The sequence below is a fragment of the Euphorbia lathyris genome, chromosome 4 (assembly GCF_963576675.1).
Source record: "Euphorbia lathyris chromosome 4, ddEupLath1.1, whole genome shotgun sequence".
Lineage (NCBI taxonomy): Eukaryota > Viridiplantae > Streptophyta > Magnoliopsida > Malpighiales > Euphorbiaceae > Euphorbia > Euphorbia lathyris.
The window spans coordinates 56303328-56316965 of record NC_088913.1 but is presented as its reverse complement, the minus strand read 5'-3'; the positions used below and the strand labels follow the sequence as shown (position 1 = coordinate 56316965).

The 13638-nt window shown below is 35.8% G+C and overlaps 1 protein-coding gene across 5 annotated transcripts; it reads left to right on the top strand.

Moving 5' to 3' along the window:
• The first annotated feature begins 303 nt into the window (after positions 1-303).
• On the top strand, positions 304-7957 carry LOC136226367 (phosphoglucan phosphatase DSP4, amyloplastic). 5 transcript variants are annotated; one of them, XM_066014814.1, is made up of 14 exons: positions 306-516; positions 596-686; positions 779-823; positions 1105-1213; positions 2141-2217; positions 2365-2441; positions 2633-2713; positions 3103-3235; positions 4013-4072; positions 4634-4690; positions 5634-5729; positions 6886-6945; positions 7166-7273; positions 7692-7957. In XM_066014814.1, the coding sequence occupies exons 1-14, from the start codon at positions 491-493 to the stop codon at positions 7821-7823; spliced, it is 1152 nt and encodes a 383-aa protein (XP_065870886.1). In that variant the 5' UTR covers positions 306-490; the 3' UTR covers positions 7824-7957. The 5 variants fall into 5 exon arrangements, with proteins under 5 accessions (XP_065870887.1, XP_065870886.1, XP_065870890.1 ...); XM_066014815.1 differs by lacking the exon at positions 4013-4072 and having other exon boundaries at positions 304-516; XM_066014818.1 differs by lacking the exons at positions 306-516; positions 596-686; positions 779-823 and having other exon boundaries at positions 2136-2217.
• Positions 7958-13638: the final 5681 nt, after the last annotated feature.

Sequence of the window (13638 nt, the reverse complement as noted above, 5' to 3'; positions counted from 1 at the left end):
GAGTTTTTAAGGTTTTGGAAGAAATAAAATGAGAAGGGCAATATAGTCAAGAGGATGCGGTGGACCGGAATTTAGGGACGGTATATAGCAATACCCATTAATGACTAAAGTTCAGTGGGGATGTTGTCAAAAAAAGAAAAGTTCAGTGGGGATGGGTGTAATTTACCCTTGATTCGCCGACCGAGTTTGATCCGATCCGAAATTCACGTGCGAAATCTGAGTCTTCCGTGCAATAGGCCCCACTTGTTGCATCTGTAAAAGGGAAAATTATTTATGAACCAATTGCTTCTTCCTCACAAAAAGATTAAAATATAATAAAAAATCACTTCTCTCTTGCAAAGAATATGAAAATGGCATTTGAGAGAATCTTTCAAAAGGCAATCCTCCTTTTCTCCTAATCCCATCATACTCTACAAAAAAACTGGACTAAAACAGTTCACATTTCACTCACCCTTTTTCCCTGACAGTTCTTCCTTCTCCTCCTCCTCCGATGGACTGCCTCCATTATCTCCCCAAGTACTCCTTTTCCCATTTTCTTCCTCTTTTCAGTGTTTATTTCGTTTAATCTTACAATTTTTTTTTTCGTTTTTGCTAGATCCTCTGTTTTGCCTTTCCATGCCTTCAAATGCCATCCGATAATATCTATTCGTTCTTCTTCTTCATCATCTGTTTCTGTTAATGCGGTGGTAATTTAATCTCACTCTTCTTATTGTGTCCTAGTATGCATTTTTCCCTATTTGCTTTAGATAAATTTGTCGAGTTCTGTGATTTGATGCAGGGAGTGATAAATTTGACCCATCGGTATCCAAGTATGGCTGTCAAGGTAGCGTCAGAATTTGCTGATTCTATATATTCGTTTCCTTTTTCACTTCTTTTTTCTTTGGAATTTATTTTGAATTGTTTGCTTGTTATAACTTGCATCTGTATGCATATTAAGATAGTTCCTCTTCCTGTTGGTTAATTTCTCTTTTTCAGAAATCATCATTAAAATTGGCCGTTTGTTCAGTACATAATTAAATTCAAGTCATTTCTCTCCTTTTTGGTTAAAAGGAAAAAAAGTTTCTCCCCTTTTTCATTAAAGAAATTTTGTTGTTGTCACTGTAGGCAATTTCTGGTTCTGCGTCCAGTTCTGATACAAGTGGTGCAGACACAAAGGAGGAGGAGAAAAAATCTGAGACATACAGTCACAACATGACAGAAGCTATGGGTGCTGGTATGTCCGGCAATGCTGCATCATTTTAATCTCGAATATTCACTGAGAAATGTGTTTTAAGTTTTTGGGATGTCAACTTGAATTTTAAAATGCTTATGGTTCCTTGGGTTTTCGATGTCAACATGAAGCACGGACTCTTTCCCGAGGTCGGAGTGGCGGTGTCGGACTCGCCAGACACGGGGACTCGCCGGAGACACAGCTAGATTCCCACCCGACACCGCACAAACGTGTCCCCTGGGTTTTTTTGATTGTGAATTCCGACACGGCTGGGACACGGCGGGAGGGAAAGAATGTAAAGTTTAAAAGAGGGTTTAATTAGAAATTTTTTAGACAAAAAAAAAAAACTAAATATATCTCTTACTCTCTCCGTCTGCGCTTCTCTCTGTTTCTTCCAATCGCCACTTTTTCTGTGTCTTCTTCACTTGTGCGTTTTGTTGCTGCTCCTGTCTGTGCGATTTTGTTCTGTGAAGTCTTCCTCCTCTGTGTTTCATCTGTGCTCGATTACTTCTTCTCTCCTCTTCATCCGTGTAAGTCTTTTCTTAGGCTTATGTTTATAATACAAATTGTAAATTAGGTTTATGATACATACAGACTCTAAAGTTGGTATAAATTAGGTTTATGATTAATGACTTATCTCATTATGGATGTTTTTTTTATGGTTTATAAAATGAATTATTTGTGATTTGTCAATTTTTTTTATATATTTTGTAAATAGTATATATATAATTAATTATATAAAATTTGCTGTGTCCCGCCACACCCGTGTCTTATATTTTTTTAAAATGCCGCACCTGTGTCCGCCCCCTAGTCTGTGCTTCATAACTTCATGACATGTTTTTTCAAAACTTCCTCATTTGTGATGCAATGTATATCTTTTCTTTTATCTGTAATAATTGCTAATCATTCTTTCTAATGTGTTTAGTACAGTTTTGACCTATAGGCATGAACTAGGAATGAACTACAACTTCATTCGTCCGGACCTGATCGTTGGTTCCTGCTTACAGGTGATTACTCCTTATGAATTTTATGGAGGAATTGTTATTCTTATTCTTATCATTGTTATTACTATTACTATTATTATCATCATCATCTTCACAAATTGTTTCTGACTTGTGCTATTTTTATTTTTTCCTCTTGTTTCAAACTGCTAGAGTCCTGAGGATGTGGATAAGCTTCGAAGTATAGGAGTGAAAACCATATTTTGCTTGCAACAAGATTCAGACCTGGAGTATCCTATAAATAAGTGCTTTAAATTCTATTTGAGGTCATGATTTGAATTAGAACCACGTGCCTTTAGTTTCCAGTGCTGGCAGCTTTATACGTGGTCTTCATTTGGTTGATATTTAACAGCTTGAGCCTTAAAGTATATGAAGTTTTAGCTTGTGAAGATTAGTATAATTCCTTCACTAATATTTCCAGATATTTTGGGGTAGATATCAAGTCCATTCAAGAATATGCCAAGGAATGTGGTGACATTCAACATGTGCGTGCAGAGATAAGGTGAGCATGTATATATATCTTTTCCATGAACAGTTAACCTTTTGTAGCCATATAAGCTAAAGGAACAAATAAATGGGGGTAGATAGCTGGCTCCTTTGTTTGAGGAACTTTAGATGATAGATACATACTGTGCTATGTGTATTTTAGTCATTCACTTCCAATCACGGGACATCAACTGTTACATTTAATCATTTTCTACTCCTTTGGGACTTCAGTTGTTGTGCTCATTGAATTTCCATTCACCCATTTTTCTTTAGTCTGTAATTTTTTTTTGGGTTACTCTGTAAAATTATTTTGTTTCAGTTAAATTTCTACTTCGGTTCATTTCAGTTGCTAAGCTAACATAACAAGTTCAAGCAGTGATATGTATTTTAATATTTATAATGCAGAGACTTTGATGCATTTGATTTACGGATAAGACTTCCAGCAGTTGTTAGCAAATTAAGCAGAGCTGTAAACCAAAATGGAGGTGTGACATATATACATTGCACTGCTGGACTAGGAAGAGCTCCTGCTGCTGCTGTAGGCATTTCAATTTTATTTCTGAAACATTGAGCTGCAAGTTCTTGAACATCTTATGTTTTAAGTTTTTTTTTTTAAATAGTTTATGATATGTGTTGTGCAATAAAGGAAGCAAGAACCACCTAACCTCTTCCCTCAAAATTAGCTTGTTTTATGTTTGGTACCCTAAACGCCTAGCCTTGTCGCCTCAGTGTTCTCAGTTTTGAAAGTAAATAGACTTTGTAATTGTGACTTGTATTTTTATGTAGCATGATGCTTTGCCTTGGGACACTTCATTTCATTCTTTGATATTAGTATTGGTCCTATTGGGAATGTGTCAATGAAATAAAATTTATGTTTTGACTTCCCTTAGTACTATGTACTATTTCCATGAGTGAAAACAAATGATTGAAATCTTTCTCAAACTTGCTTGTGGCATCCCAACTCTTTGATATTCTAAATAATCTGTTCCAATAAGTGATGAGATGTTTTATCATGCAAGTCAAACATCAACTAAGTCAACTGAGTATTTATTAACTGAGGAAGGTGTTGGAAGTAGTCACTAAGCATAAAGTTAAATAAATGAATGTTCACTGTACACAAGCTTTCCCATGACAAATAAGAACATATGGGCATCAGCATGGAACTTTCATGCTTAAATTTGGAGGAAAAAATTTACATTTTGTGGAAAATGGGCAAAAAATAGATCTTATATTTGATAGCTCCGGTATGATTATCTATTGATAATGGTTTATTATCTGCCTTGACAATTACTGATTGTTTATATGTGAATCACAGATGGCCTACATGTTCTGGGTCCAGGGGTACAAACTTAATGATGCCCATGATTTGCTTCTGGTAACTTGCTTCTTTTGTTACATTTTTTTTTTAAATGAAAACAGAGGTTATTGTATCCTATACAGCCTAAAAAGCGATCATGAACGATTTAATTTATTATAGCCTAAAAAACTAGTTTCAATACTAGGGTAATGTATCCCATATGTTTTCGATTTACAATTATTTTACAAAGAAAATGATTTTCTTGATTAAATTGATTGTATTTAAGTTTGAGAAGTATGTGGGTCCAGTTGATGAATTTGTAAATTCAGTATGTAATAGTTGTGGTCGAGTACCTGCATTTGATGTCAGTTTCAAAAGAGCTTTTAGCCTGGTATTGAAACTAGTTGTCTGGGTTTGCTAATGTTAAATGCATCATCGCTTTTTGCTTTTCTAGCTTAGCTAATATAGATATCTCATATCCAAATATTTTCACTGTTGTAGATTTGTAGTGATATCGTGGAATCTCGCTGTATTAATATTTCACACTTCATGTATGTAAAATAGAGGAATCTGCTCAGAGTAGCTGATAAATATATTAACTGCTGATAGTTTCTCTCTCAATGTCTTTTTTATTTGCAGAGCAAGCGCTCATGCTTCCCTAAGATCGATGCTATAAAAAGTGCAACTGCTGATATAGTGAGTTATTTTATCCTTTTCATATTATTATAAAAAAAGAAGCCTTGAATCTGTTTTTTTTTTTTTCATATTAATTCTTTTTAGATGCTTATATAAATTAGGTTTTGTTCTTCTTGTAAACAAAAAAGTCCTTTATGTGATGACTGTTGCATGATAGATTTCCTCCTTGTAAATTTGTACATTTCACTCTGCGAATCCATAATTTGGCATACCCAGTGGTCAACCCAATAAATTTCTTAGCTTAAAGGCAGAAGAGTTCCTTCAGTTCTATATTTTATCACTTTGTTTGATATCCTAGTTTTCAGTTACTTTGAGGCGGGCAGCTCCTTTTGCATGATATGATGGTCAAGTTGTTAACATCCCCAATTTTGATTGATGTGACCGTCACCGGTGAACTAATAGCTAGTTAGAATCACTTGAGCAGAATGTCTAGCAGAAGATACTACTATGTATTTTTGTTGTTATAAACATTAGTGCAAAAGAGGGCGAGCCTTGGCGCAACGGTAAAACGTTGTTGCCGTGTGACCTGAGGTCACGGGTTCGAGTCTTAGGAGCGGCCTCTTGCCAATTAAATTGGCAAGGGAAGGCTTGCCCCCAATACACCCTTGTGGTGGGACCCCTCCCCGGACCCTCGCTCAGCGGGGACGCGTAATGCGACCGGGCCGCCCTTTTTTTTTTTTTTTTATAAACATTAGTGCAAAATCAAATGATACTGGAGTTATTGAGGCTCATGCTCCTATCTCCACCCCTAATTTAATTGGTTGAACAATTGTTGGTGTTCTTCCATATATAATGGCAACAAATTGATGATTGAGAAGTATCTTGATATAAATAATGGTATCTTTTAATAATAAGAGCTGCAGGTGATCTGCTGTTATATTTCTGCTTATGATGTATCTGGTCTGCATATAAACTAATTTATTCCATTTCTCTTATTTGGAAGCTTACAGGTCTCAGGAAGAGGCTTGTTACTCTGACATGGAAGAATGGCGAATGCTCTAGAGTGGAAATTTCTGGACTTGATATTGGATGGGGCCAGGTATTAATAACTAAGGGTTTTCTTGTTATAAGCTATGGACATTAGAGAAGCGGTGAGTTTCACTGCTAATGAACATCTATGTCAATGCATACTTGCATTGTATGCATATATTTAGTAAGGTGATTTTTTTTTCTTTCTGTAATGCTGTGAAAATTTTGTACTCAATAAGGTTAACTCTCCAATATACGACCTTCATGTTTTACAGGCCTCAATATTTGAGAAAATCGGCAAAGCTGCTTTTGTCTAGAGAAAATTTGATACATGTTTGTGGATGTGAAAGGACTTGATTTAGGCCAGTTTTTTCACTTCAACTATACAGTTGTATTGGCTTGTTAAGCACTAAAACCCTATCAAATGACACTTCCATATGACATGTGCTTTTATGCTAATCAAGTATGTTAAAGGCATGAAAAGTATTCCAAGTTAGGACCCACGACAGTTCCTAATTGCCATTTGATTACCTCAATAATTTGCTTTAATTCTGATGGATGAAACAAAAATGTGTTACAGGGATGTCGTGTGAACATAAAGGAAGTTTTCATAGAATAGGTATCTGTCTAAGTATGATCTGAAGTGGATGTGGGGTGGTAAGATAGAATATCAACAAACCTCTGTGATGAGTTGAAATGGATAGGTGGAGTTGCAAGGATGGATAGAATCAGAAATTATCGTATCTTTGAAATGCTAGGTGTGACAGTTACTGAGGATAAACGATTAGGATGTTTAAGGTGGTTTTTGGATTCAATGCATCCCATAGGCAGTCCCATTTATAAATTTGAGAGAATATAAATAATATGGTTAAAGAGGGAAAGCGAAGACATGCTGTGTTGGATGTCTGTTATTAGGACCTCTGACTGCTTGATCTCTCAAAAGATTGTGTTTTCTAATACAACCTATTGGAAAATAGGGATTTAGGTAGCCTACCCTAGCTAATTGGGATTAAGGATTGGTTGTTGTACCGCTGAATTAACAAAGAATAAGGGAGAAACAGGGGATAGAAACTAAATCCTTAGAGTCTTTGGAAAAATAAGATTCTTACTTCATAATTCTTACTGCATAAGCATCACTTTATACTTCTTGTAGTTGTCCATCTAGTTCTTTGCCTTTCTAGTTTCTCCTTGGCCATTGATTCTATATTTGCAATTTATTTTTCCAGGGAATACCTCTACTATTGGACAAGCAACAGGGATTGTGGATTCTTCAGAGGCAACTATTGGCAAGTCCTCTCTCTCTCTCTTATTTGGAGTAGTTATAGTGCATTTGGACGCTGCTTATAATTTGTACTGCATTTCGCCTTAATATTTCAAATCCATTGCTACAACAATAGTTAAAAGCATTCCCTGTATTCAAACTTCAATAGTAAAATTACATTGTTGATGGTGAATGGGTAATTATTAAATTGGGATGCATTAATGTACTTACTCTTGCTTGAACAGGAAGGGCGCTACGAGTACAAGTATGTTGTAGATGGTGAATGGTTATACAACGAACATGAACCCTTCACTTCCCCCAACAAAGATGGGCATGTCAACAATTACGTTGAAGTAAGACTCGTTCTCTTAGGGTGTTTTCTGATATTACTATGAGCATTGTTTCCTTTAGTAGTCTGAGAGAGAAACACGGGGAATCTGTTCTTTCTGGACCTTTTCCATCCACTTTGTGCTAGCCAGTAACATGTTATGTGTAAGCATGGTCCTGTAAAATGCCACTTGTCAATTTCAAAACGTCCAATGCACATTGTTTGATGTGCTTCTCTTTGGCCACATGTGGCTTGGTGGAGAGTGTCTACTAAAACTCATACTGAGCTGTATATCCAGAGAGAGTGACGGAGTTGGAGAGGGAACAGGGAGCGATTGGGATAATCGGGAAATGAAAAATGTGTAAAAACAACGAAGTTGAGGGCCACGAATTGTGATATAGTAAAATGAAGCATGTCTTACTTTGGTTGTACCTTTGAACCAGGTTGTTGCTGATGGTACAGACAGTACAAGTGCAGCAGTACGTAAGAGGTTGAGCGAAGGAGATGCTGAGCTGACGACAGAGGAACAGATAAAAGTAAGAGCGTTTCTTGAAACTTGTCCTGATGATGAGTGAACTGGAAATACAAAGGTATAAAAAGGATTATGTATGCATGTAATCTTATCTAACACTTGATATCATCACTTTCCACTTGTACCATTTTTAATAAATACTAATAATGAATGAAATACCAATAAAATTCCTTCTTATGAGTTAAAAGAGTCGACACTTTGTTCTGTTGCTCAATTTTCTATTCTTTCTCTCTTGTTCATTTTCATTCTTCGTACTCCTCCTCGATCACAAGGGGTGGCAATTTCGGATTTCAGTGTTAAAATTGTGTTATCTCATCTATATGTTCTATATGATTATATATGATATAAATGATAGAAAAATGATTTTCGTGTCAATCGTGTTGTGTCGGTTGGGTTGGGTTGTCTTGAATCCTGTTGTGGTGTCAGAAATTACCACCAGGTCATATGTTTCGTGTTACAAGTCCACCCAAACCAAAAATTAGAAATTGACACATCGGCATTATCTCCCGTGTCAATTCCTCATATGCCGGGTCCATTTAGATTTTGATCATTCTAAATTTTTCCTTGATTCTGTCTTACAAGTCTCAACTATACACTAAAAAAAAAGTTCTAGTTACAATAGATATCAGTTCAATAAGACAATTCTGAAAAATGAAAAGATGATAATTGTGCAACTTAGATGAGCTTTAGCAGTACATATTTTTTGGAGAAGCAATTGATAAACAGACGCCACTGGTTAATAGCCCCTGGACAACAACTTTCTGTTTCCATCTCAACTTTATGAAAGAACAAGTGTATAAATCAGATTCCGATTCCGATTCTGATTCTGCCGTGCTAAGAGGGTCTGAAAGTTGCCAAACTCCATTCTTTCAACAATCAACTACATGAGCATGTCTAATTAATATTAACTAAAGATTTTGTTACCCTTATATTAATTGTATCCGTTAATTAAATTTTATCTATTTCTAAAATAAAAAGGCAATTTAAATAGGGATATATTTGATAAAACATTAATTAATGTACATTGGTTGAATCAAAATGTTAAACATTCTGAAATAAAAAAATTTCTCTAGAAAGACAAATATTATGGAACATATATGTCCTGTTAATTTATTATCAATGTCTTGATAATAATAAGATAAATTGTATTGAATATAGATAATTTCATGTTTACAGTAAAAAACAACAACAGTGAACTGGTATTCATTGAGGCTCTAAATGGCTTAGTTAATTTTGAGGATCTCATTCTCCATGGTATGATACAGAGAAATTTATATTTTTAGATTCATTTAGATATACGCTGGTTGCTCAAACACCAACAATTGCCTCCATAAATCCTCATATTTAAAAAAAAAAATCTGATGTTCTCCTCATAATACTTTAAAACTCTAAAATCTTTCTTATCGATTCCACTCTCCCAAAGTCTTCTAATGTCCTCATAAATATAATAGATAATAATATTTGCATTTCAGACACAACAAAACAGTTTCATGTTTCACCTTAAAGCTTCACATTTAACTAATTGCAAAGCAAAACTATTCGTATTTACCTACAATTACAAAACGTACTTAAAATGCGATTCACAAAATCATATATTGAGAAGAAAAATCCTAAAATGCGATTCGCAAAATCATAAATTGAGAAGCAAAACCATAAATGCAAAGTATCGCAAATTAACTCAGAACCAACTACTTCGACTTCCAAATCTAATAATTCACATAAATACAAACCTAAACGAGTTGAAAAATCATCATTATATCCATTAACATTAACATTAACCCTAACCAAACAACCTAAATGAGACATCAAATTTACTTTAGAGGTATGATACTCTTTAAAATAGACAATTCCTCAACAGTCAATCCGTAGATAGCAGCTAAGCTTCCGGTCATAGCTTTCTTCACCTAGACTTGGTCTTACTTTAGGGGCTCCACTTGTGCAGCCTTCCTTTCCATAGCCTCCGGCCACAGAATAACCAAAGTATGAAGAGTCATTGATCGTTCAGCTGGCTTATGTCCATACTTACCTTTGGAGGGCTCAATGAAAGGTATTGAAGCAATGGGGTTTATCTGTAGAGGAGCTTGCTTTGAAGGTGTAGGAGAGAAAGATGTCGTGTCCTCCTCATACAAATCCAGCATCTGAACTCTAGATGGTACTGCAGGTTGAAGAGTCACTATAAATGTCTTAGTTTCTGCTAAGCCTTAAATCCCATCAAAGAATTATGTGTCAATCAGATTGAACTAAATGAGATGCAAGAGGATCATCTTGTAGACAAAACTTAGTAAGAGGGAACCCCTTCAACCAAGAGGACCTAAAAGGTATAAATTGAGACAAGGCCAGGTAGAACATAAAAACCCCATGAAGTCTTTGCCATCTTTCTTGAATCCCTCGTCAACATGTTTCCCAAGGCCAGGTAGATGCGTCTCCATGCTACCAAGGTCCGAGAATTCGACCGAAAGATCCACCAATTGAGAGGTCATCAAAATATAACCTTGTCCCGAGTCCTTAGGATTCTACTTTTTTTTTTCCCCCTTCAAAAACAACCTTATTCCCTTTGTCAGAGGTTGGATTAAGGATTACAGTGACTATAAAAAAAGGGCGGTCCGGTCGCACTACGTGTCCCTGCTGAGCAAGGGTCAATTTATTTGGCAAGAGACCGCTCCTAAGACTCGAACCCATGACCTCTTGGTCACACGACAACAACGTTTACCGTTGCGCCAAGGATTATAGTGACTATCTATGAGAATTTTTGCGCTTCAAAAATTCCATGAAACAAATAAATGCTAGAGAAAGAAAAAACACTTACAGGTTGTTGAGAAAAGATTGGAAGCTCAAAGTGTAGGAAGTAATACAAAGGTTGCTACAAAATTACCAAAACCTTTATGTCTGCTTTTATGTAGGATAGATTTCTTAAGACACATATCGATCGGTTTATGGAGTTAACTAATAGCAATAAATGATGACTGCAAGAAGACTACATGCCTACTAAAGGATGATGTCCTTTGATGCCATATGACACAATGTCTCACCTACCATAGAGATAAAGGATAACATGAGACAAACTACTGACAAAATCACCCCAAACGTAATGTTCAGACAAAGGAGGTGCCTATAGAATGTTGAACCATTCTTCATGAACGTCAAGAAGTAGAAACCCTAAAGAGTTTCGACAATCAAAGAAGGGATGTCTGATATCATCTGAAAGATATCAAGATCAATGTGTCTTCATCTTAAACCTATAGCTCTTGACCATCAACTGCAATATGATAATTAATTGTTCCAAGGCAGCGCATAATTAAATCCACCCAACGATCACCGAAGCCAAATCTGCTTAACACTGCTCTAACATATCCCCATTCCAAACGATCGTACGCCTTACTCATGTATATCTTCAAGGAAGCAAAATGACCCTTCCTCCTAGTTGTTCGAAGAAATGCGTTGTTTCAAAGGCTATTAGGATATTATAAGTAATCAACCGGCCGGGAACAAACACACTTTGAGACTCAGAGATAAGCAAATCTAGCGAAGGCTTCATTCTATTTGCAATAACTTTTGCAATTATCTTATATATAACATTGCAGAGGGAGATCACACGAAAATCGCCCATAGTTTCTAGTTGCTCCTTCTTGGGTATAAGCATAATACTTGTATTATTCAAACCCAATGGCAAAGAACCAGTGGCAAAAAAGTCCCTGCAAACTTTGACAATGTCCACTCCCACCAACAACCAAAACGAACAGAAAAACCCTAGATTCATCTCATATGGCCCCGGAGCCTTATCAGGATGCATACTAAACACGACCCTTTTGACCTCATCAACGGACACCTCTCCCAATAGCTCTGCGTTTTGATCAATAGGGATACAAGGATGAATACAATCCAGAATTTCGACAGAGAAAGTATTTAAAGATTGAAATAAAGAAGAGAAGTAATCCACCATCACATCTCCAAGACCAATATCCCAATCGCGCCACTCACCAGCTTCATCCCTAATTTTCTCAATCTTGTTTCTTTTCTTCCTACCAGTAGCAAAAAAATAGAAAAACTTGGTATTAGAATCCCTAAAGGTCAATGGGCATTTTCCCTCTGCTTCCGATACGTTTCCATAGCAGCAAGAAGATCAAAATACATGCTCTGTTTAGCGCAGAATTCTTCCACGTCTCTAGCGTCTCTACGGGATCTCAGATTCGCCAGATTCTGCTTTACTTCCTTCAAATCATGGGAAATCTACCTAATATAATTATTGCCCCAATTTTGCTACATTCTTCAATTTTAACCTACAGCTCCGAGTTAGCAAACTCCAACCAAACATTTTCCACGATTTCACAACACATATGTTCATGAAGCCACAGATTCTCAAAATTGAACTTCTTAGTCCAAATCTTTCTTGTATTTTATTGTAAGGGTAAAAGAAGAGGAAGATGATCGGACGAAGTAAGATTAAGAACACGAACCCGAGTTTGAGGAAAGAAACCCAGCCAATCAGTATTCGCCATATCAATATCCAACCTTTCCTCCACCCAAGGATTGCTACCATGCCCCCTCTCTCAGGTGAAAGGGTGCCCTACAAAACCCAAATCCACAAGCTGGCATTAGAAATTGCTTGTTGGAACCCTCTGAGAAGCCATTGCGGTTGAGGAACATTTCCCCTCTTTTCATCGATCGAAATGATATCGTTATAGTCTCCCATACAACACCAAGGGAGGTTAGAAGACAAAAACAACATCCTTAGAAGATTCCAAGAATCAACCTGTTTTGATCTTTCAGGGAAATCGTAGTAGCTTGTAAATCTCCATGTTTGATTCACACAAAGATGTACATCTGCATCAATAAAATTACGGCTGGAATCCTTAATATCCACCATCCACTCTTCAAGCCAAATAAGGGCCGGACCCCACTTCTACCAACACAGCCCACACACAAGCTACTAGCATATCCCAACTTCCTTTTAATTGCATCTAAACGACAAGAAGTTAAAAGAGTCTTTGAGAGAAAAATGATACTTGGTTTGTTGATCCGGACAAGATCCAAGAGAACCCGAACTGAACGTAGGTTGCCCAGTCTACATCAGTTTCAAACCATGATACTCATGATGATGAGATGTAAGACAAAAACGAAGATACAAGATAAAAAGTAAAATTTATCAAAGAGATAAGACAAAACTCAACTTGTCATAGAGACCAAACAATTTCTATATATAGGGCTATAGAAGGCACCATATATATATATATATAATACCACAATTAATGCATGATTTTATTGTTTCTAAGAATATATATCATCAAAAGTAGACAGCTCCAGTTAAGTTGTAACCCATAACATCAATATCATTTTTTTTTTTTTTTGATGGACATCAATATCAATTTTGGTTCAAAAAATAAAATAAAATAACATCATATGTTAGTATATAACTATTTCTAAAGTCAATGCTCATCATTATTGGACAAAACTTATTATCGTACGACATAGTCTAACCTTTCCACATTAATTGAAACAAAATAATGCATTAATTAGCATTCACAACTGATTAAGATGTACTAACATCTTTTTTTTTTTTTTTAAATTCCAATTTGTTCCACAATATTAAGAAAAAACAAGTTGATAGTCAACTATAACAATATACTAGTAAACAAGGAGAAAATATATAAAAAATCACTATGTTTAAGAAACAAAAATTGAGTTTCAATTTAGTCTGAATCTTTAAATTACAAATGTCAACTGTTATATACCGTAAAGCTTATACTTTCCACTGCACCCTTTTAACATTTATACCCTCTCACAATTTCAAACCAAAAACCAAAAACTCTCAAATCCTCTCTAGCTTTTTTAGCTTTTCAAAAAATCCGACCTAAAACGAC